Here is a 22,505-nt window from a genome sequence, read left to right as displayed (position 1 = left end):
GCGGGCCGGGGCAAGCAGGGGCGGGCCAGGGCTCGGCCACCGCCGAGAGCAAGCCCCTGGCCGCTTAGTTACATGTCCTATGTACACCTGTGCGGACCTGGTCAGACACACAGCCTTCTCCAGCCTCCACCTGCCCGGACAGCAGGGCAGGTGTCAAGAGGTCCTTAGCACAGGGACTGGAGCCCCTGGAGGTGGGGGAGGGCAGAGGGAGCACCCCAGAAGCCGCCTCTTTCTCCCCAGGGAGGGAGCTCTTGCCAGGGTCCCTGTCCACGGGGCAGGGCTGTCTGGTCAGGTTACACACCGGGAGGGGGCTCTGCTGAGATGTCGGCTTCTGACAAGTCCCCTCAGCCTCCAGTGGAGACGGCCCCCCCAGCACTGCAGCGCCGACAGCCGCTGGCCTGGAGTGGCAGGACGGCCCGCGCTTGGGCAGGTGTGCTTCTGCACGGGGGCAAAGGCTGCAGACGCTGTAGGTCATGATGGGCGCTGCTGAAGGCCACCAGAGGCTCTCAGTCCAGCATGGCATCCAGCTGGTCAGCCAGGGCGTCAAACATGGTGCTGATGTCATCCAGAATGTGCTTGGTGGAGGTGCCAGGAGGGCTGCAGCGGGGCAAGGACTGGGTCAGATCGGAAAGTGGGCCATGGGTGGGCCAGGCGCTGTGCCTGAATGCCTGGCCGGTGCCCAGCACTCATGCATCTTAACTTCTCCCGGCCTCCCTTACGTGAGAGCACTAGGGCTCAGGAGGAAGTGATGTGCTCAAGCTCACATGCCTCTAAGTGGCAGCTACCAGGATTCCCCACCGGTCAGATCTGGGTGACTTCAGAGCCTGGGCTCCTCCCATTCCAACGAGGGTCACCCCAACCTAAGGATCTGTCTGCCCCCCTCCCCCACCCCTGCCAACATGCCCAGGACCCTGGGGAAGAGGAGTTAGGAGGAGCTGTTCCTCCACTGCAGCCCTCTCCCTCCCCACCCGCCCACCGGCCCAGCACCCAGCACCCCTCACCCCTCTCGCTCCTCAGTGCCAATGCTCTTCTCTGCGGCCCTTAACGCAGCTGCCAGGGATGAGCTGGTCTGTTCCAGCCTCTGCTGGGCCCGGCCAGAGCCCACGGCCCCAGTGCTCTCTGGCCTCGGAGGAGGCACGGGGCGGGGGCCGAGCCGGGGAGCCAGCTTAGGGCCAGAAAATGCCAGCTGGGTGCAGGCCACAGACACAGGCTTGGGGGCCGTTCCTGCAGAGGCAAAAAGGTTGGCTGTGACTCCGACAGGCTGGATGCAACCCTTGCAGATGACGCCCCCTCCCGCGGGCCCTGCCTCGTACCTGCGCCCGGCACCTTGATGAGGGCAGCAGGGGAAGCAGGGGGCTCCATTTCCCCAGGCCGCCGACTGCCTGCACTGTTTTCCAGAGCAGGCCCAGGGCCGGGGAGCGTGGGGGGCGCAGGGGGCTGGGCTGGGGGGCTGGGAGAAAGAGGGGCCGGAGCTCCCTGAGTTGGAAGGCTGCTAGGGTCAGGCCGGGGAGGGCTGGGAGCAGCTGAGGAGGAGGGCTCGCTGGGGGTCTGCGAGGGCAGGGGGGCGGAGGGGCTGGGCACAGCACTGGCCACTCCGAAGGCCAGAAGTGCCGTCTGCAGCGGCTCTCTCTCCCGGCATTTGGGCCTCCGCTTGACAGTGTCTGACTCGGTGAGGTTGAAATCCAGGCCAGCGGGCACAGGCGCCTCCCGGGGTGGGGGGCCCGCTGGCTTCGGCCGCTGTTTGATGGTCAGGTTCCCCTCCTCTGCAAATGGGAGCCCCTCTCCTGAGCTGCCCCGAGATGGGGGTGTCCCCTCTGGCCCTGGTTCCTCCTCCTCTGTGTCCGACGCGGGGCCAGCCGGGGCAGGTGGGCCGGAGGGCTCCGAGGGGCCCGTTGGTTCACTCAGTGTTCGCCTTCGGGGCACAGAGGCCCCCTCCTTAGGCCCCGGGCTTCCATCTACAGGAGGAGGCTCCGTGGTGGGGCCAGAGACGGAGCTGAGGCGTTTAGGGGGTGGGGGTGGTGGGCCTTTGCGTCGGGCACGAAGGGCAAAGGACTGGCTCCGGGGAGCCCCTCGAGCTGGGGTCGGGCTAGGGCTGGTCCGTACTAGGGCACTGCGTCCCGGTCGCCGGGTGAGGGTGGCATAGCTGCCCAAGGCACTGCCCACCGGCCCTTCAGCCTCCCCCTCTGCTTCCCCCTCAGCAGGGCCAGGACGGCTCAGGCTGTGGGACCGGCGCTTGGGCCGAGGCGGGTCCGGAGGAGTGGCAGGGGGACCAGCCAAGTAGGAGAAGGCACGAGGTGCGCCAGGAGGTGGCCCTGGGGCTGGGCTGGAGGGTGAGCCCTGGGGATACATAAACACGTAAGAGGGGGGCCCTTGTCCAGGAAGTGGGGAACAAAGCTTAGGGGGTCGCTCTGTGCCCTCTGGAAGGTTCCTCTCCTGTGAGGTGCTGGGGTCTCCACCACTGGGCTGGGGGGCAGGCTGTTCCTGTGAATGACCTGACCCTCGTGAGCGTGCTCCAATGCTCTCCTGGCTGGGGGAGCGGGCAGGGGGCAGGGGGAGAGGCTCAGGGCCGCCCCCCGCCATGGCTGCCTGTAGCTCTGGGCTTAGCTCGCTGCCCTGAAAGGTGAGGAGGCGTGGGCCTGCTGCAGCCGGACCGTCCCCATTCTCCAGCCCCTCGATAGCCATCAGCTCCGGGCCTCTGACTAGCCGGCGGCCGCCTTCCACTGGGGCCTCCCCCTGCAGTAGGCCCCGCCGGAGCTCGGCCAGCCGCTTCACTCCCAGCATAAGCTTCTTCTGATGACCTGAGACGGGATGGGTAGAGCCCACAGGGTCAGCTGGGGCTGCAAAGGCCCACCCCAGTCCCTCCTGAACCCTATTCTCCCCCCTGGGCTTGAACCCTGAAACGTTTTAGAGCCCCTTGGAGGCATGTGGGGGCCCGGCCAGGAGGCCCCAGGGCAGTCCTCACCGAGCTTGTTGACCCCGATCTCCTGCAGCTCCTCCCAGGTGAGGTCAGCCACCAGCCCCATGGAGTCGTAACCGCTGCTCACCAGCTGCTTGTGGTACTGCGGCAGGCCCAGCGCACACAGCCACTCACGCAGGTCCGCCTGCAAAAGCAGCCCATGGGAACTGGCTCCTGGGCCGGCCTCAGTGCCCCAGCCAGGAAGGGCCCACACAGCCACAGCTGAGGGGGGTAGCCAGTGCCGGCCACCTGCTTACCGGGATGTAGTTGGGCAGCCACTCGGCGATGCTGAGCTGAGCAATCTCTGAGGCAATCTTCTTCCTGTGCCCAGGCTTGGTCACGCCGATGGCCGTCAGGTCCTGCCACACAGACTCGCGCCATCAGGCCCCCTCTGGCGCCCACCAGGCCCTCCGCTGCCCTCCGGCCGTGGCCCCTACCTCGGGAGTCATACGGCTGATGGTTGGCACGTCGTAGCCGGCCTGCAGAAAGTGGGCAGTGTAGCCTTCCAGCTGGAACTCACTCAGCCAGTTGTGAATGGCCTGAGCATCCTGCGGTACGGGGGCAGGGGCTGACGTTAACAGCGACGCCTACTGAGGAGGAGCCGAGGCCGTATCTGCCCCAGCCTCCCCTAGGCGCCTGGCCTGAGCAGGGGCCCATCTCATACCACCGCACCCCTGGGGCCCATAGCCCGCTTCCCAGTGGGGCGGCGGGGGGGGTCACACCTTCCCCTCCAGCAGCTGCTCAGGCCTCACGTCCTGCGTGAAGAGCTGTTCCCCAGAGCGGTAGTTGACCAGAGGGCGGTGGCTCAGGTTGTCTTCAGGAGGGAGAGGGGTAGAATCAGGAGCGACCACGCTGGAGGGGTGCCCACCCAGGTACCATTCACCCTTCCTACCTGCCAGGGATGGGGGGTGCAGTCCTGGCAGCGCCTGGTCCTCTCCGGGGGAAGGCAGTGGCTAGAGACAGGGAAGGGGCTACTCAGCATGTGGGGAGCTGACAGCAGGATGGAGGGCCCTGTCCTGGTCCCAGCGCCCCTCTCTCCTCCTCCCTCCTACCTGGGCGTTCTCGATAAGAAGGCCAGTGCCATGGCCGTTGGTGCCCTCGGAACTCTGCCCGCTGCCGGCACTGCGGATGCTGCCCACGCTGCCCTCGCTGCCCACACTATTCCTGTCACCTGCTGCAGGGCCACAGGCAAAGGGGTTAGAGCCCCAGCTGGCCCTGCCAACAGCTGACTGGCAGCTTGCGGAGGTCAGACGCCCACCCTGGTGCCCAGCACCGCCCTCTGGGAGGATGCACCTGGGCTGTCTGGGCTGAGGCCCACCCGAGGGAGCTGGCCACAGGTCAAAGGGTGTAGGGGGTCCTCAGCAGGGGGCTGTGGTGTCCGGGAGAAGCCTGGGCGCAAGGGGGTGGGGGCCGATGGGAGGCGAGGCGCAAGGACGCCCACCCGCTTGCTGACCACCTCCACGATGCCTGGGGGGAAGTAGCCCACACGGTCCGTGCCCCTCTGGCTCTCGTGGATGTGGCCCTTCCAGCGGCCGTCGGGATGCTGCTCCAGCACCTGTGGCAGATGGGGCGTTGGAGGCCGATGACAGTGATCACTTCCTGCACCAAGCAAGGGCAGGCAGCCAGCCCTACAGCCACAGGCCGGCTCCTCCTCTCCCCACAAGAAGCTGATGGCCGAATGCACCCACAGCTCTGCACTTCCTGCCAGCATCCAGCCCAATCCTCTGTGTCAAGAGTCCCGGAGTCAGTCTGGGTTCAAATCCCAACGCTGCTGCTTGCTATGGGGTCTCGGGCAAACCACTTTAATTTCTCTAAGACTCAATTTTGTCTTCTCCAGAAAGGAAACAGTTAAATAGCACCCACCTTACCTGGATGGGAAGGAATTCAATGAGACAGTGCACAGAAAGACCTTAGCACTGAGCCTGATCCAGAGCAGGCGCCCGTCTAAGTGACAGCAATCGCTGGTGCTAGCAAAGGAATGCCCGCACCGGGTCCTCACCGTGATGACATCCCCCGCCCGGATGTTGAGAGCAGTGGGATCGTGGAGGTTCCAGAAATCCTTGAGTGCTCGGACTTTCAGGATCCCCGAGGCCTCTGAGAGAAGAGGCAGGGCAGGCATCATCTGAGGGTCCTTAGGGCATCTTCCCGCCCGACCTGTCCCCTTCACAACCCTCCCCCAGGTTCCTGTTGCAGCCGTCCCCTGACCATCCCTGGGTTTGGCAGTGTGACATCGTGCTCCTGGGACACTGTTCCTGCTTCACTTCCCAGTCCTCACTGGAGTGGCTCTGGACTCCCAGCCTGGGCCGGGTCTTCTCTCACACACACTCACCCCGCAGGAGCTGCTTGATTTCTCGGCTGGCCTGGGAGGTGGTGAACTGATTCACGATGTCCAGCGCTGTCTGGTTATACGTGTTCCGGATGTTCACATCCACCCCGCCCTGGGTGCACAGTGCGGTGTGAGCAGGCACGAAGTGCTTTGCTTGCCATTTCCCCCAAGCCTCACCGCTACCCAGGAGGTAAACAGTACCTACTATTTTCAGATTTTACAGATGAAGAAATGGAAGTTCAGAGATAGGATCGAGGATGAGCTCAAGGTCATTGAGCTGGTATAAGGCAGAACCGGGCCTTGAACCGCGTCTGTCTGCTCTCCAGCCACAAGGCCGCGGCCCACCCAAACGCCACGTTGTTGGTGGAGACCCCCTCCCGTGCTTCCCCAGCTGGTCTCGGACACGGCACCCAGCGGGGGCTCCACACCCGTGTACGGGGTGACCGGGCGCCCACACCCACCTCCAGGAGCAGCCGCACCACCTCCGTCTTGCCATACAGCGCAGCCTCATGGAGCGCCGTGCCGGTCTTGGTCTGGCGGTTGATCTCGATCCCAGCTCTAAGGAGCTGCCTGTGGACGTGGGGGGGGGGGGCAGGTCACAGGGGTGGTAGGGAGCAGGACAGGAAGCAGATTGCCGAGGGGCTGGGAGAGAGACCCAGAACCAGGGAGAAGAGGCCCGCAGGGCAGGGCACCGAGGGGCCATCACCCATTCCGCGGAAGGGGATGAGGAAGTGGGCGGGGGGGGGGGCAGTGGGTACCTGATGACCTCTCTGTGGCCATTCTTGGCAGCCAAGTGCAGGGGCGTGGTGTAGTTGGGGTCGCAGGGGTCCTTGGCCTCACCCTCCAGCAGCGCCACACACAAGTGACTGTTCAGCAGCAGCTGGGCCACCTGTGGCAAGCAGCACCCAGGTAGGGCTTCCTCCTGAGAACCCCGACAGCCGCCCAGGGCCTAATACCCCAGGAGCCGCAGGCCTCACCTTGAGCCGCCCAAACTCGCAGGCCAGATCCAGGGGCGTCTTCTTCGCCTTGTTGACTAGGCAGGGATTGGACTGGTGCTGGAGGAGCATTTCTGACTGGGGTGGAGGAAGCTGAGTCAGGGCTCTGGCCCGGCCAGTCCCCCCTGCTCCCCCCACCCCCACCCCGCTCCAGCACCCCTCGCGGGCAGGCAGGCTCACGTACCACTTCATAGTGCCCGTACTGGGCAGCAAGATGCAGCGGGATCTGTCCATCCAGCGAGGCGGCGTTGACGGCCGCAGAAGCACGCAGCAGCAACCTCACAGGCTCCAGCCGGCCCTGCCAGGCTGCGTAGTGCAGCGGGCGCATGCCTGCGGGGGGGCAGGGGTGTCTGAGGAGGTCCTGGGATGCTGTGGGGTCCGGGGAGGGAACTGAGCAGAGTCCGGAGCTCCCCCCCCCTGCAGCTGGAGGCGGAGACAGACCCAAGGCAAGGGATGCTGGTTCGGTCAGGGAAACGTCCGGCTGTATGGGGCTGAAGTTGGAATCCCACCTGGCGCACCACGGGTGACCTGGTGGGACCTCGGGACAGGAAGGTAAGCTGAGCTTCCTTCTCTGGATAACGGGGTATTAGAACCACCCACCACCCCCAGAAGCCCATGAAGATGAAAAAGGTAAGGCGTTTGCAAGCCAGAGAAACTATGCCAACATGTACTAGCATTGCTGGGATGCGGCAGGAGCAAACTTGGACCACAGGGGGTGGCGAGGGGGACACGCTGGGGTCTCACCATTGCTGTCCTTGATGTCAACAGTGGCCTGGGCCTCCAGCAGCAAGGCTATGAGCTCCAGGCTGCCCCCCAAGGCGGCATGATGGAGAGCAGAGAATCTGGTGTGGTGGGACACGAGGGAGGGGTGTCAACTGAGCTGTCCCCCACCCCCCAAATCCTAGTCTTCCACACCAGACTCAACCCGGAGGCTGGCAGGGCTGAGTTCCTTGCCCACTGTGCCCTCGCTCCCCCACCCTGCCAGCCCTGCCGTGGGAGCGCAGAGCTGCCGGCCTACAGCATGAAAGGGCTCAGTGTCTGGGCTGAGAGGCCTATTTGTCTGGCCTCCCCCCCCCTCCCCAGCCAGCCCAGGGGAGGGAGCCGTGGGAGCAGGAGCCCGAAGGCTCCTGCCCTCTGGGGAGAAAAGGGGGCCTAGCAGGAATCTGACCCAGGAGGCCCCTCCGAGAGGCACTGGGACTCCCTCCCCTCACTCGAGGATAGCTCCACAGGCAGGAGGGTGTGCACAGACAAGAGCTTCAGCGAACACAATTCAAGGGCCAAGTTTAAGAGGGGAAGGGACTCTAGGGCCCAGATCTTTCCCCTCAACCCTCCCCCACCCCACAGCTCTCGCGAGGGATGCAGGCTCACACTCACCCATCAGCATCCTGGTAGTTGACATTGAGTCTCTTCGTGGAGCCGAGGAGCTCTGGGGGATCAGAGCAGAGGGCATCAGGACACTCTAGAATGATCTGCCCTTACCTGCATCCTAACCAGTTCTCCCTCCCCATGCTGCTCCCCAATCCCGCTGACCTCTTGGTGTGCAAGAAAGCACCTGCCCCATGGCCCTTTGGCTGTGTCCCTATGGCTCCCCAGCGAGCCCACTGGCCCATCAGCTCCAGAGCGCCCAGTGCAGGGAGCCGCCGCAGCAGGAGCCTGGCTTCCCCATGCCCCCAGCCCAGCTTGTTTATAGAGCCAAAGGGGGTGGGAAAGGGGGGAACTGGCATGCCGTGCCCTCAATGGACAGGCCCACGAGCGCATGGTTAGCATTCCTGCCTGAGCAGGCCAAGGAGAGTCTCATTGTCCCATTGGGCCGAGGGGGCTGCAAGAGAGAGGAGAGGGGCACTAGATGCTGGAGGGTAGCAGGGCAGATGCCAGGGCTGGACTCAAGCTCGGGGACATCCCTGAGTGAACAGTGAAGAAGGTGGCATCGGATAGACCTGCACTGGGGTGTATGATCCTGAGCAAGTCACTTAGCCTGTCAGGCTTAGTGTCCTCATCTGTAAGATGGGCTAATCACAGAACCTGCTCACCAGGCTTGTGAGGATAATGCCTGACCCTTGTCGGCCCACCGCAGATGGGGGCCATTGCCCTTCGGCGCTCCTTACACGTTAGCCATTATGTCCACGTGCTGTCCCCCAGCCAAATCGGTACAGTCCCCGCCCGTCCCCCCCCCCCGCAACTCCTGTCAGGGGAGTAACTGCTGATTCTGCACCCACAGGCTCCCAACAGAGATGTCCACGCCCCGGGCAGAGGGCTCTCTGCTGGGTGGCGGCCAGAGGAGCCAGGGACCCGGGCAGGATGCTGGTCCATTCCCCTGTCAGGGAGGTGGACAGGATTCAGGCAGGTGTGGTCCGGCCAGGGCACGGGAGGGGGTGGTCCTTGATGAGTGTTGGGAGAGGAAAAGGAATGTCTGTCACAGGCAGGCCCCTGCCTCCTGCTGGAACCCACCCCTGCTGGGAAGGAGGAGGCCTGGCTCAACCCAGGCTGGGCAGGGTGCCAAGCACGCTGGTCCAGGCCTGCCCTCCAGGCCCTGGTGGGCCCCTGAACACCCCAGCAAGACAGGGCCTCATTCCAACAGGGAGGGATCAGCTTGGGAGTGAGGCGCATGGGTTGGGGAGAGAGGGGACAGCCACCTTTAGGACTGAGCCGAATTACACTATATACGCTGCAGAAAAGGTAAATACAGAGCTGGGCAGTGATGGAAGCAGTGAGGAGGTGCGGGCCGCCGGCAAGGAGCAGAGGCCTCCCAGCCTTCCTCTTAGCCCCCTTGGAAAGTCCTTGTCACACACAGCCAGTCAGGGCGACAGGAAGGAGAGGGGTTTTAGGAGCGGGAAGTGTGTGGGTCAAATTCTCCCCCGTACTGGCTGCGCGACCTTGGGCAGCCATGGTACCTCCGTGAGCCTCACGGAGGACGGCGAGGTCAGCAGGAAGGAGAAAGTCCCTCCGCCTGCCGCCAGGCCTGGCCAGCCCGGGATGGGGCAGCTCAGCGGTGAGACACAGTCCCTCCGGGGAGTGACAGCACAATGCGACCGGAGGGACAGACAGGAACAGGGGCAGGGCCGGGCTGGGTGGCTCTGTTCTTTCCAGAACAATGGCCGGAAAGGCGGTGGGGGAGAGAGGCTCCCAGTGCCTGGGCTAGGGACCTTGGCTGGAAGGCGGAGGCTCCTGGCTCCTGGCAGTGGCCCTAGCCACTTCCCCTGCAGCGCAGCCTTCTTCCCGGCCTGGCTCTGGGGGTGGAAGGGTCGCTCCTGGTTTAGGCTCAGGCAGAGGATGTGAGCTCACTGGGCCACCCTCAGCCCACTCCATTTCCTCTGGCCAGAGAAGGAGACAGCTCAGAAAAGGGAGCTGGGGAGGGAGGGACGGCGGCAGCAAGGCCAGGGTAACGGCACCCTTCTCTTCCCAGCCGCCTGCTCCCTCAAGAGGCCCGGGGTGGGCAGGGAATGCCGACCCCCCAGTAACCAGAGAGCAAATGGAGGGGGCTGAGGGAGCATCTCTCTTTGGCCAACCAGAAGGAAAAAGGGGAGCCCCTGACACCTCCCTTTCCATCAGTTTCCTTTGCCCTTCTGTGATATGGAGCAGGCGTTCCCAGCTTCCCTTCTGAGCCCTGCTTTAGAGTCACCTGGAGAACTTTCTGACTCACAGGGTCTCAAGATCTCTGTGACGATTCTAATTCTGAAGGAGAACAGGGAATCTGCATTTTCAGAACAATCGCTAGGTAATTCTGATGGGCAGCCATGTGCAGGAGCAGAGGGGAGAGGACAGGAACTTGATTCTGACCCACCAAATAATGGCTGTGTGACCTTGGGCAACTCGCTAATCCTCTCTGAGTGTCAATTATCTGTAAAGTAGATACTGAAATACCCATCTCACAGGGAATCGAGGGCTTAGAAAATTTCATCAACCATAGGATCTGCAAACATCACCTTGTGATCTCCATTTTACACCAGCCTTCCCAGCTTCTCAGAGGACTGGGAGGGGAGGCTCCGTGCCGGGGCTTCATAAGGAGTCCCAGGACCCTGTCACTCTGTGCCCATGCCCACACCATGTACAAGTCCTCTTTGGGACTGAGGGAAGGGATCTCTTCCCCCACAGGCATTTCCCCCGGGGCACAGGGCACCTTCCAGAGCCTAGGAGCCTGGCTGTGAGGTTCCCGCCACCAGCCTCCAGATCCCACCCGCTAGCCCTCCTGAGGGCCTCATTTTGAGGCCCCAGAGCTGTGAGGCCAGCAGCAGCTCAACCAAGGCCCTACTGGGCAGGTCGCCAAAAACAACACAGAGGTGAGGGGAGGAGGGGGAGTGGCTCCCACTCTTGGGCCTCCAGGGCCCTCCCAGGACCTCTTTGGCACCTTCCTTCCATTGTGCTCACCCAGGATCCACTTCCCCAGGGCACAGAGACCATACCACCTGTCCTCCCCCCTCCCCCCAGCCAAGCTCCATCTCCCCATACCCTGGATCTCCTGCCCCGGTGTGCAAGTGGGTGCACACACATGTACACAATTCCCAGGTCCTTCAAATCCGTCCTTCTGGGACCCCAAACTCCCAGGTGTGGGTGAGGATAATTAAATGTCTTCATGTAGTCTGGGGGCCCCTTCCTGTGCACAGGGCCAAGGTGTGTCTTGAGGCTAGAGCTCCAGCACTCTGAGGGAACCCTCCCTCCCCCAGCCCCAGTCTGGTGGCAGGAGCTACCTCCTGCCCCTGCTTGTCTAGAAACTCAGGGGACAAGTACAGTGTCCTTCTGGGACAGCTCAGAGAACTCGCCTTGAAGCCCAGAGGTCGGGGGGATCTCACCACAGAGGTACCCAAGAGACGGGGTTCAGGTGTGGCTACCCATGCATGGAGCCCCCACAACCCTGTCAAGACTGGAGACCTGGGCTTTGGAGAAACCTCTAGAAAGTTAGCTTTGGCCACACACCCCCAGGGGACACAGGTAGGTAAGTCAAGGGGAAGGGGCTTTAGCAACGCTGAGACAGTGATGAACTTTGCTTTAAGCAGCAGAGCGCTTTTTTTTTTTTTTTTTTTTAAGCTATCCTATGGGGGCACCTGGGTGGCTCAGTCAGTTAAGCAACTGCCTTCAGCTGAGGTCACGATCCCAGGGTCCCGGGATAGAGCCCCACATCGGGCTCCCTGCTCAGTGGGAAGCCTGCTTCTCCCTCGCCCCCCCCACACCCCCCACCCCGCTTGTGTTCCCTCTCTAGCTGTGTCTCTGTCAAATAAATAAATAAAATCTTTAAAAAAATAAAAGTTATCTTATGGGTATCCCCATTAAGCTGCCATAAATGCAGATTTGCTGTTGTTGAATTGGGGGATGGGGTTGAAACTCTAGCTATTCAGTCTTTCCCAACCCCACCGCCAGAAATTTCCTGCTTCCAGAGAATACATCAGAAAAACCACCTGCTAAAGGCAACTCCACGAGAGCAGGAATTTCGGTCTGTTTTATTCACTGCTGCCGCATAATGGCCTGGTGCCTGGAACAAAGCCTGGCACACAGTAGGCACTCAAAAAAAACTCGAATGAATGTATTTCAACCCATTCATTTTACAGGTGAGGAAACTGAGGCCCAGAGAGGCTAAGTGATTTGCCTAAGGATACACAGCAAGGGGTGACCCAACTTCCTCTGTGGCTCTCCCACAGAGGCATTCCTTACAGGACAGTCCTCCCACCCCAAGTCCCCAGATCACAGTGACCCCCAAGCCTCTCTCTGTAGCCTGAGCACTCAGGGCAGGGTCTCAGCTAGACAGTCACCCCACCAAAGCACTCACTTGTCTTTGCGGCCTTGACCTTGGCCACCAGTTTCTGCACACCAGTCACATCTCCGTTCTTGACGGCAAGGATCAGGTCCTGTTCACGACCCATTCCGGTCCCTGGGCTGGGCTCTGGGATCAGGAGTCCAGGGCAGAGGCAGGAAAACTTCAGGTCTAAGCCAAGGCGTCAGGGTGCCATGCCTTGGCCCTTTGGAGGGCCAGGCGTCCTGGGGGAGCGTGTCTGGTGTCCCAAGCAGTGGGCTTCTTGTTAGGCACTGACGGGTACTCCCTCAAAGTGTTTCATGAGCAGCCACCACAAGCAGGAACACCGATCTCTGGGGGGGTGGAGGCCGCGTGGAAACCTGGACAGATATCTGCTTGCCGCGTCGGACGGCCCAGGGATGGGCTGGGACTGGGCACGCCAATCTTCCCAGCGTGGCTCAGGAGCACCAGTGCCCACCCAGAGCGCAGTCAGCATTCCCTCCGGCCTCAGGAAGCAGCAGTGGACACGTCTCAGGGGTCTGGAAAAAGGTGCAGTGCTTCTGCTGAAGGCGGGGCCAGGCCGGCAAGGGTCCCAGAAGCAGGGCTCAGAAGGGTAGGACAGGGCTTCCAGGGAGCCCCGAAACCACCCTAGCTGCCCTTCTGAGTCAAGGAAGGGCCAAGCCACTCAGAGCAGGAAGACAGCTGCCAGGCATGAGAGGAGTATTTGGGGGGAGGCAGTGACTTTCTGGGCTGAGTCACTGAGGCCCCAGGGCACCTGGCAGCACCTCAACCTGGGGCAGGAGGGGCCCTGGCAGCACGACACACTGGGGCAGGCTGGGCCCGCAGCCTGTTCTCCACAGCCTGCGGCTCTGACACCCACAGACAACTGGTGGGCCAGGAGGTGGGGCCTGGAAGGGCCAGGCCCAGGCAGACAGGCAAGGGTCACTCCCTGTGGAAGGTGCCTGCCCCTAGACTCCTCCCAATCTAAGCTTTACTGTAATAGCTAGATGCCCTAGCCCCAGGCTCTTTACAAATTCAGAGGGTGGAGTGGGGAGCTTATAGCTCCCCATTTCTGGCGGGGGTCTGACTGCTGGACAGGGAGGCTTTACCGCACCTGTTGCTGACCCATCCTCACCCCTTGTGCGGGATGGGGAAGCAGCTGGGCAGAGAACAGAGACAAGAGCTGGGGCACGCTGGCAGATGGGGCTGCCTGGCCCCCCAAGCCTGAACCCGAGGCCCGGGCCCCGACTTCGCTGCAGAAAAGCTTACGTCAGTTCCCAGTGGCCAGGAATTTGTTGCCCAAGCCCTGTGGCATGAGACCCGTGCAGGCCTGGGGCCCTAGCTGGGGTCTCCTTACTCCTAGAACGTCCCAAGCCCAACCCAGAGGGCACTCCTGCTCTTGCCCGCAGCCGACACAGGAGGAGGACGCCCCTGGTAATGCTTGGGGTCGGGCTGGCTCCCCCGCCCCCCGGAATGCCCGTCCAGCGCCGCGCAATCCCCCAACCCAGCCCAACCCAGCCCAACCCAGCCGACCCGGGGAACAAAGCGGCGGGAGCGACCGGGAGAGCCAAGCGCCGGAGGGACTGATGCGGGAGGACGGAACAGAGGCGCGAGGAAGACGGAAGGAGCAGAGAGACGAAGGCGCCCGCCGATCCCGAAAGAAAAGTTAGTTTGTGCCCGCCCTCAAAGGTGCTAACCCCCCGCGCAGGCCCCGCAGTCTCACCTCTCCCAGCTGCCCCGCCGGGGGTCTGGCTGGCCCTGCTCGGTCCCTGGCACTCTGGACGGTGGCTCCAACTGACCCCCTTAGCCCCTTTCTCCTCCTTCTCCTCCTTTTCCAAGACCGGCTCGGCGCCTCCCGCAGGAAATCCCGCCCCTCCCCCCTCCCTCCCGCCGGATCGGGAGCGGAGGGACCGTCCCGGCCGCGCAGTCGGAATGTCAGTCAGCGCCTGCGGCCCCGCCCCCATCCGTACCAGACCCCGCCCCCACCGCTTTCGTCCGGACCGGGCACGCTGGCCGGGTCAGCGCATGCGCCCAGGTGAAGCGGCGCGGTAGGGGCCAGAGTGCGCGCCCTGCAACCCGGTTGCGGAGCCGCCGCGACCTGGGGTTCTAGAGTTCAAACCCAACGGCGAGATGCCCCGTTTATGACTGAGTGGGAGAGAAGACGTGATGTGAAGGGGTCTGGAAACCGAGACCTGGGGACCCCACTTGGGAAGCCCCCCTTCCTTTTCGCCCCTCGCCCCTCCAGGGATTCCCACGTTGACCTCCGCCCGCGACCAGAGTCACCGACTCACAGCCGCTGGTTGGAGCAATGGTGCCACCTAGCGGACCATGTCGGAGAGGCCCACGGTGGCAGCGGCGGGGACCCCAGCCTCGAGGGGGTGCTAATGACAGGCTGGAGTGGCGCTTCAGCACCATCGTGGGCCGGACAGCTCCTCCCGCCCCCACCCCTCGAAACCCGTCTTCCGAGCCCCTCGGAAGGGACCCAACGGAGGACCCAGAAGGAACTCCGAACCTACCCAGACCGCATCTGACAGCCCCCGGTGGCCAGTCTGCGAGGCTGGAGTGCGGGAACCTACTACTCTCCCTTCTCTAAACCCTCCCTCTTTCTTCTTTGTCCAGCCTAAGTGGTGGAGACTAAGCGGCCCAGGGCTGCGGAGGGGAGGGTCACGCATTTGACTGTCCATCCTACACTCTCAGACGCCGTGTTCCTCAATTTTTACTAGAGAGGAGCCCAGGGGAGGGCTGGGGAGGAGACGGGAGCTCCTATAAATCCAGAAACCTGCAATCTCTGCCCCCGGAATCGAGGCATAAGTCTGTTGGCAGGCTCTAGGACAGCCAGGAAGGTGGAAAGCCGGTTGGTCGAGCGGGAGGCTGGTGGAGCGGAGGGCGGATCTGAGGGCTTTAGGGCCGCGCGGAGTTCCGGCGGTGGGCGGGTCGGGGGCGGTGCGCGCGCAGCCGCAGACGGCGGCCCGATGGAGCCCGAGCTCGACCCTGCTGCTGTGGAGGTTCCCGCCGGGCGCGTGCTCTGGTGCGGTCCGGCTCGCGGAGGCGCCGGGCACGCGGAGAGGGCGCGGGGGAAGGGGCCGGGAATCCCGGACGCGGCCGCGCGGCTCCGAGTGCGCCGCGCTGACCCCGCGTCTCTTCCTTCTCCAGTGCCCGGGAGCTCTTCGCTGCCCGCTCGCGGTCCCAGAAGCTGCCTCAGCGCTCGCATGGGCCCAAGGACTTCCTCCCCGACGGCTCGGCGGCCCAGGCCGAGCGGCTGCGCGTGTGCCGCGAGGAGCTCTGGCAGCTGCTGGCGGAGGAGCGCGTGGAGCGCCTGTGAGGGGGGCGGGCCGGGGCGGGGCCGGGGCAGGCGGGACGGCCGGACCCCGTCGACTTCACTGGGGGACTCAGACGGGCCCCCTCCCCACTCTTCGGCAGGGGCAGTTTGGTGGCTGCCGAGTGGAGGCCAGAAGCGGGCTTCGTGGAACTGAAGTCTCCCGCGGTGAGAGGCGGGGCTCGGGGAGAGGGATCCGCCTTCTCTGCCTTCCTGGCTCCTTTGTGACATTTGCTCCGGGTTCTACGCAGGGTAAATTCTGGCAGACCATGGGCTTCTCAGAGCAGGGCCGGCAGCGACTTCACCCCGAAGAGGCCTTATATCTGCTGGAGTGTGTGAGTGGGTCCCCCGGAGGGTGAGGAAGGGTTGGGAGCAAGGAACCGAAAGGACATGTTTTTATTAAGAGTAAAAGTATCTGCACAACTGAGGATTCAAGAAGCTTGTAACCCTAATTCTAGAACCGGAGACAAGAATACCATGCGGAGAGCGGGGATTCCCCTCTAAATTAGTGGTGGTGCCCTCCTTTCCTGGTTGGCCACATTCTTGCTGTGACGCTGGGGGCGGGGGAGAGGGGGAGGGAAGGGCGCCCGTGTATCACCGCCTGGATGTTGCCCCATTGGTTGAGCCACTGCAGAAGGGTCCACAAGCTGAGCTGTTGGCCCCACTTCCAGGGCTCCATCCAGCTTTTCCACCAAGATCTGCCACTGTCTATTCAGGAGGCCTACCAGCTACTGCTGACTGAGGACACTATGACTTTTCTGCAGTACCAGGTATCTGCCACCCTCTCCCAGGGGAGGGACCACCCATCCACTGAGTCAGGATTTATAAGTACCCATGAGGTGCTAGACACAGAGCTATGTGCTGGGACTACAAGACAGCCAAGGGCTCTTCCCTCGTGGTGCCTGCATCCTAGTGGTGGCATTTGGGAGGAAGTGAACAAGTCACTGAATGACTGACTTCACAGAACTGAGGCCTGGGAAGAAGACAAAGCAGGGGAGGGGCACAAGGCTAGAGACATAAATGTGGACGTCATGAACGCGTGGGTGGTATTTAAAACCACAGGGCTATATGGGAATGTGGCCAGAGTAGAGGGCTGGGTCTGAGACCTGGAGCATTCCAGTGTGAGGAGGTCAGGGGGACGATGAGGAACCAGAAACAGACCGAGGAGTGTCTGACAACATAGGAGAAAAACTAGGAGAGGTGGTATCACAGAAGCCAAAAGAAGGAAAAAATGATTGGCTATGTTGAAGGCTGCTGAGAGATCAAGCAGGGTGGGGTCATTCCTGCGTATATCTCTCTGATATGGATATCAGAACACGAGGATCTTTACCAAAGACCAGTCCTACCCTATCCCCGTCTGTGGAGGTGTAGGGTGGAGTGGCAGGATGGGGGTGTGCTGTCTACCACCTTTTGCCACTTCCTTGTTCACACTGCGGTCAGGAGCTTCGCTCCGGACAGCTTTGGTATCATAACATTCTAGCGTGTAGTTCTTTTCCTGATTCATCAGCTGTCAGCTTTTTTGGGATTTTGCATTTAAATCAAGAAGTTGCTAAATGTCATTTGTGCCTAGAGTAAGGTAAGCAAGAGACAGGAATTCAGAGACTGAGACCTTAGTTTGGGGAGGGTGTTTATAATGGAGTATGGTCCAACCAATCCCAGGGTCTGGGTTTGGGGTGTGCAGGAGGAGCAGAGGAGGGGGCATGGGGAGTGGCTCCTGTTTGGAGGAACTATTTGGTGTTTTCAAAAGTGGACCTCTGATCTTTATTTTTTCTCTTTGAGGCATTCAGCCACCTGAAGAGACTGGGCTACGTGGTTCGACGATTCCAACCAAGGTAAATCCCGATCCCATTTCCCTCCTGTTTGTTCCAGTCCCGGGACCTGGTAGAGTAGCCCCAAAGTGGAAAATGGCCTCTCTTGACTGGAATCCTTGGCTGGAGCTGCAGCTCCCTGGACATGGGCTGGGGGCCTCTGTTGGAAGTGCTCTATTGAGAGGCACATTGGGACAAGTCTGGGTCATTTCAGCTTATCCTGGGTTGTCAAATTGAGCCCCATCTTCAGCCTGTTCACTCCGCAGATAACATTTGAGCACTTACAGCTCGCAACAGTGCACTGGCATTTGGCTGGAATACCAAAACAGTGCCTCATTGGGTGTGTAAGCAGATTTATCTAGTGCATACATGAATGAAGGGCCAAGTGAGGAATTAACAGTTGAGTAGGGTCTCACATTCCTTTGGCTATGTCATATGTTCTTTCCTTCTGGGGCCTCTAAACATGATCACCTTAGTAGCCTGGCATTGCTAAGAGCCACAGAGACTATCGCATGGGCCCAAGGATGGAAACTGGTATACTCTTTACTGTTTCACAGTATGTCACGAAAGCTCTAGAACAGGTATGCCATTTAGTTCCTAAAACTGGAATATACCCCAAGGAAATAGGCACAGGTGTGTGTGTAAGTTCACCTGTGAGAATGTTCATTCATTCGACAATATTTTGATTCCTTACTGGGTGCCAGGCCCTGTGCTCGTTGCTGAGGAATTTCAGCAAAATCATTGCCCCCACAGAACTTGCATTTAGTGGGCAGCTTACCCAAAACATTATCACTTTGCAAAATTGGTGGACTTGGAAACATCCTGTGAGTTCAATGGGAAGGCATGGTGACACAAAATTGAGTTTGTCCCTTAGAGAAGCTGTCCTGTAGAACTTTCTGCAGTGATAAAAGCTTTCCAGATCTCTGCTGTCCAATATATGTGGCTTGTACAACTGTGGGACTGAATTTTTGTTTAATTTTAATGGATTTAGTGCTTGCTTCGGCAGCACATGTAATTTTAATGGATTTAAATTTAACCTAAATTATCCCTTGTGTCTAGTGGGTACCATCTGGACGGTGTAGCCTTAGCACCATAAGAACATTATGGTAGGGAAGAATGCTGTAGTCAGAAGGGGCTATGTCCATAGTTTGTTATTGAGAGTAGGAGATTAAACAGTGGTATGTTAGTATAAGGTTTTTTTTTTTAAGATTTTATTTGAGAGAGAGAGAGTGGGCAAGTACAGGAGCCGGGGGTGGGGGTGCAGAGAGAGAGAGGGAGAAGCAGACTCCCTGCTGAGCAGGGACTTCAGATGTGGGGCTTGATCTCAGGACCCCAAGATGACGACCTGAACTGAAGGCAGATGCTTAACTGACTGAGCCACTCAGGCACCCAGTACAATGTATTTCTGATAGAAAAAAAAAACATATGGAGACAGGATGTGTGTTTATAAGAACCAAAGATGTTTATGCGTATTTTTATTTTTCTGTATTTTCCAAGTTTTCTGGTCTCTTGATTTTTCTCACTAGTGATTAATCATTTATTGCTGGCTCTGCAGGAGCCCCAGTTCCAGTAAGTCTCTGTTCAAAGGGGCCATTGGTGAGACCCAGAGGCCTGGGCAAAGACACATGGGCAGGCCCTTGTGGTTGTCCCCATTTACCCTGCTTGCAGGTCTGCCCAGGGACTTAGCCTTTGGGTTTGGCTTTGACCCTGGCCCACTGACTTGTCTTCTGGACTAGTTCCTCACAAATTCCACTGGGAACTCCAGGCTGAGGAAGTGGATCTGTTGCCCACCCAGTTCTCACCCCACAGCTCCATCCTGTCCCCTTATGAGAGACAGCTGAACTTGGATGGCAGTGCCCAGTGCTTAGGGGATCAGAATGGCAAGAGGAAGAGGAGGAGCTCCAGCTCTCGGTAATGCTCCCCACATGGCAACCTCCCCAGGGAGTTCTGGGGAGCAGAGCTGTTAAGGGAGTGCTCATTTGGGGGACCTTGGAGAATGCATTGGCTTAAGAGCTGGGCTTGGGTGGCTCCCTTGTAGGATCCTGGAGGCAGTAGGATATGTGTGGGACGTGTGCATCTCAGATATCAGGAGCAGGCGTGCTGAATTTCCTCCCCACGTCCCTCAGGTCCATTAATAAGAAGGCCAAGGCCCTGGAGAATCCCCCACAGGGGGTGAATGAGACACCTGAGAGCCTGACAACCTCCAGCCCACCTCCTTGCAACGAGGACAGCCGATGCGTAGAGGAGAAACCTCAGGAGTCAAGCCCTGTAAAGGGCCCAGTGGGCCCATCTCAGCTTCTGGGATCCCTGGAGCCCTGGCCTGACCTGGCTGACAAGGGGGTGGGGTGCAGCCAGGAGAGTGGCAAAGTAGAGAACGGGGTCAAGGGGGTTTGTAAGCCACGCTGGAACTTTGAACAGATCTCCTTCCCCAACATGGCTTCAGATAGCCGCCACACCCTTCTGCTTGCCCCAGCCCCAGAGCTGCTCCCGGCCAATGTCGCTGGGCGGGAGACAGATGCTGAATCCTGGTGCCAGAAGCTGAACCAAAGGAAGGAGAAGCTTTCCAGGCGGGAACGGGAGCAACGAGCAGAAGCCCAGCGCTTCCGGGAGGATGTAAACTCGGATCCCGAGGTGCGGTGCTGCTCCAGCTGGCAGGAGTACAAGGAGCTGCTGCAGAGGAGGCACCTGCAGAAGAGCCAGAGCCGCCCCCCGCACCTGTGGGACCAGCCTGTCAGACCCTTGCTGAGTCCTGGCCAGGCAGACTCCCCAGGTAGCCCCTCACTCTGCCAAAGCCCCACAGGCCCCCGGCAGCTGAGTCATCATAAGACCTTGAAAGGGACATGGATTGGCCATGGCTAATTGAGGCTTAAGAAAGATGGGATGGAGAGAGCTGTCCGGTGGAGTGGAACCCACAAGGACAGTCTGTTCTCCTGGAAAGCAGCAAAGGGACCCATGTGGGAAGGTTTGGAAACGGCAAGTCTGTGTCCGGGAAGAGGCAAGGGGGAATGAAACTACAACTATATCCTTAAAATAATAAACAAGATGCATGTGGATGGCTCTGCCACCAACTAGCTGTGATCCCTGTTCTCCCAACTCTGTGAGGGGAGCAAGGAGGCACCACTGTGGCCAAATAAAAGGAAGGCTTACTGTGTATGCCCTGCATGTTTAGGAATAGGGAACCAACAGGGCAAGAACAGTATTAAGAGATTCAGAATTCTTTACAGTCCTTAGGAGAACGTGGGAGATTCTAAGTAACTAGACTAAGGTTGCCAGACGAGTTCAATTTGAAGTTCAGATAATCAGCTAATTTTTTTTTTTAAAGATTTTATTTATTTATTTGATAGAGAGAGACATAGCAAGAGCAGGAACACAAGCAGGGGGAGTGGGAGAGGGAGAAGCAGGCTTCCCGCCGAGCAGGGAGCCCGATGTGGGGCTCCATCCCAGGGCCCTGGGATCATGACCCGAGCCGAAGGCAGACGCTTAACGACTGAGCTACCCAGGCACCCAGCTAATTTTTTTTTTTTTAGTATAAGTATATTCCAAATATTGCATGGGACATGCTGACAATTTTATTTTTTTTTAATCTGTTAAGTCTGGCAACACTAAACTAGATGGCAGAATCAGAAACTTCAGAGGAGTCTGTAGATGGTGACTTCCCTCCCAATACCTTATTTTCACTGTCCTTGCAGCCACAGCCCTTCAGCATATCTCTGTGCTGCAGACCACACACCTTGCTGATGGAGGTGCCCGGTGAGTCTCCAGGTAGTGCCTGTCTCCAGAGTACCCTGACTGCCAGCAGGAGTTGGCAGCTGGGACTTGACTCAGTTGGACATGAGCTGGGGGATCATTCCAGGGCCCCCTTGGCCTGGCTGATATTCGTGTGTGTCTAGGGTAGAGGGAGGGGTGAAAGGGAAGAGGTGGATTTAGCCCGAGGGTTCTGAGATAGGCATCTGAACCTTCCCCTGCCCAAGTGGCACCTCACAGCAGGACCTCATTTCCCCTGGATGAGGCTGCTTTGGATTTGCGGGAGGGAAAGCATGGCATGGAAAGGAGGAGGAGGGCAGTCCCTGTTTCTTAAGGTTTCTCACTCTGTCCTCAGGCTGCTGGAGAAGTCTGGGGGTTTGGAGATCAGCTTTGACATTTACCAGGCTGATGCCGTGGCCACATTCCGAAAGAATAACCCTGGCAAGCCCTACGCCCGGATGTGCATTAGTGGGTATGAGACCAGTGAGCACTTACCCCCAGGCTGCTGCCACTTCTCTTGTAAACCAAGTGGACCTCCCCTCTGTGCCCCTGGCCAGTTTGCCAATCTGAGAGGAATCAGAGGTCCAGAGAGCTGTGACTGACTCAGGGCCACACAGCCAGTCAGAACTATAGGAACCAGAGCTTCCCAAGTCCTGAGCCCTCGTTCCTGGCATCTTTGGTAGTCTCTCCTGTGCCAATTTACTGCAGGGCTCACCCAGCAGAAGGGATGTGAATCAGAGGGATTCACAGGCTAAAAGTGGTGAGAAACTCACTCTTCCTAGCCCCTGTACCCAACCAAGGCTCTGGGTTACTCTTGGAGAACTTACCAGAGCCACGCAGTTTGCAGATAGGAGAGTCCAGAGGCCAGACTTCTTGCACCCTCAACTCCTGTCTTATGATTTCCCTTTCTGGTAGCCTGAGAGGGCTGGGGGCTCAGAGCTTATGGGTGGCCTATGTCCACGTCTCAGTCTAACTTTATCCCTGCAGATTTGATGAACCAGTTCCAGACCTCTGTACCCTCAAGCGGTTATCCTACCAGAGTGGGGATGTTCCTCTGATCTTTGCCCTGGTGGATCATGGAGACATCTCCTTCTACAGCTTCAGGGACTTCACGCTGCCCAGGGATCTGGAACACTAATCACCCTGCTCTGGCAGGGCATGGGACCTGCTCTGGGGGACCTGGACTGTCTACTCTCAGGGACCATCTCAGCTGCCTCCTATACCCAGACCCTGACCTGTAGCTTCAGGGGCTAGTCTGGGCCTTGGCCCTGGGTGTCTGATGCTTGCAGGAGAACGAAGCCATGCCCCCCCCCACCTGGCTTCCATAGTCCCAGGCCTGAGATTGCTGTCGTGCAGTGATCCCCTTGGAACTCAGGACTAGATTTCAGAGACCCAGCGGGGTGGGGCAGGAGAGGACTCTGTGCCTTTAAACGAGAGGGTGCCTGCTTCGTACGATAAAGCCAAAGCCATTAAAAAATAGATCGCTTTTCTGCTGTGGCTGGAGATAGTGGACAAGTCCCGAGCCTGAGCCTCAAGCCCTCCTTTCTCTTCCTTACCCCCCCCCCCGCCCCAAGTCTCGATGTCCGTGGACCTGGCCCCCAGGCCCTCACCCCTGTTCTGCCGGCCTGCAGACAACGC

The 22,505-nt window shown here is 59.8% G+C and overlaps 2 protein-coding genes across 4 annotated transcripts; one reads left to right on the top strand and one right to left on the bottom strand.

Moving 5' to 3' along the window:
- Positions 1 to 14: 14 nt before the first annotated feature.
- Positions 15 to 13,783, bottom strand: CASKIN2 (CASK interacting protein 2). The gene is made up of 20 exons (XM_028112538.1): positions 13,723 to 13,783; positions 12,036 to 12,538; positions 7,652 to 7,703; positions 7,022 to 7,119; positions 6,462 to 6,607; positions 6,260 to 6,355; positions 6,041 to 6,171; positions 5,744 to 5,852; positions 5,286 to 5,394; positions 4,956 to 5,050; positions 4,250 to 4,511; positions 4,009 to 4,130; positions 3,849 to 3,909; positions 3,679 to 3,770; positions 3,394 to 3,504; positions 3,214 to 3,315; positions 2,963 to 3,101; positions 1,314 to 2,798; positions 1,002 to 1,224; positions 15 to 597 (listed from the first exon to the last, which is right to left on the bottom strand). The coding sequence occupies exons 2-20, from the start codon at positions 12,127 to 12,129 to the stop codon at positions 507 to 509; spliced, it is 3,618 nt and encodes a 1,205-aa protein (XP_027968339.1). The 5' UTR covers positions 12,130 to 12,538; positions 13,723 to 13,783; the 3' UTR covers positions 15 to 506.
- A 1,186-nt stretch (positions 13,784 to 14,969) lies between these two features.
- On the top strand, positions 14,970 to 22,353 carry TSEN54 (tRNA splicing endonuclease subunit 54). 3 transcript variants are annotated; one of them, XM_028112870.2, is made up of 11 exons: positions 14,970 to 15,027; positions 15,153 to 15,317; positions 15,420 to 15,483; positions 15,567 to 15,650; positions 15,987 to 16,085; positions 17,103 to 17,147; positions 18,919 to 19,034; positions 19,250 to 19,893; positions 20,813 to 20,873; positions 21,223 to 21,339; positions 21,855 to 22,353. In XM_028112870.2, exons 1-11 carry the CDS (start codon positions 14,972 to 14,974, stop codon positions 22,003 to 22,005), a joined length of 1,602 nt encoding a protein of 533 aa, XP_027968671.1. In that variant the 5' UTR covers positions 14,970 to 14,971; the 3' UTR covers positions 22,006 to 22,353. The 3 variants fall into 3 exon arrangements, with proteins under 3 accessions (XP_027968671.1, XP_027968672.1, XP_027968673.1); XM_028112871.2 differs by having other exon boundaries at positions 17,095 to 17,147; positions 18,933 to 19,034; XM_028112872.2 differs by lacking the exon at positions 18,919 to 19,034 and having other exon boundaries at positions 17,095 to 17,147.
- Positions 22,354 to 22,505: the final 152 nt, after the last annotated feature.

Source organism: Eumetopias jubatus, unplaced genomic scaffold, assembly GCF_037043125.1.
Source record: "Eumetopias jubatus isolate StellerSeaLion01/CBP00866 unplaced genomic scaffold, mEumJub1_p1.0 scaffold_10, whole genome shotgun sequence".
NCBI classification, from domain to species: Eukaryota; Metazoa; Chordata; class Mammalia; order Carnivora; family Otariidae; genus Eumetopias; species Eumetopias jubatus.
Note: the sequence above shows the minus strand (reverse complement) of the source record. Positions and strands in the feature narration are given on the sequence as shown.

Coding starts and splice junctions, on each gene's coding strand:
- CASKIN2 (XM_028112538.1), bottom strand. CDS start 12,129: ATGGGTCGTGAACAGGACCTGATCCTTGCCGTCAAGAACGGAGATGTG. Junction 6,172..6,259: donor GCGAGTTTGGGCGGCTCAAG/GTGAGGCCTGCG, acceptor TGCTTGCCACAG/GTGGCCCAGCTGCTGCTGAA. Junction 598..1,001: donor GGCACTGAGGAGCGAGAGGG/GTGAGGGGTGCT, acceptor GCCCCGCTGCAG/CCCTCCTGGCACCTCCACCA.
- TSEN54 (XM_028112870.2), top strand. CDS start 14,972: ATGGAGCCCGAGCTCGACCCTGCTGCTGTGGAGGTTCCCGCCGGGCGC. Junction 15,028..15,152: donor CCCGCCGGGCGCGTGCTCTG/GTGCGGTCCGGC, acceptor TTCCTTCTCCAG/TGCCCGGGAGCTCTTCGCTG. Junction 17,148..18,918: donor GTTCGACGATTCCAACCAAG/GTAAATCCCGAT, acceptor TTGCCCACCCAG/TTCTCACCCCACAGCTCCAT.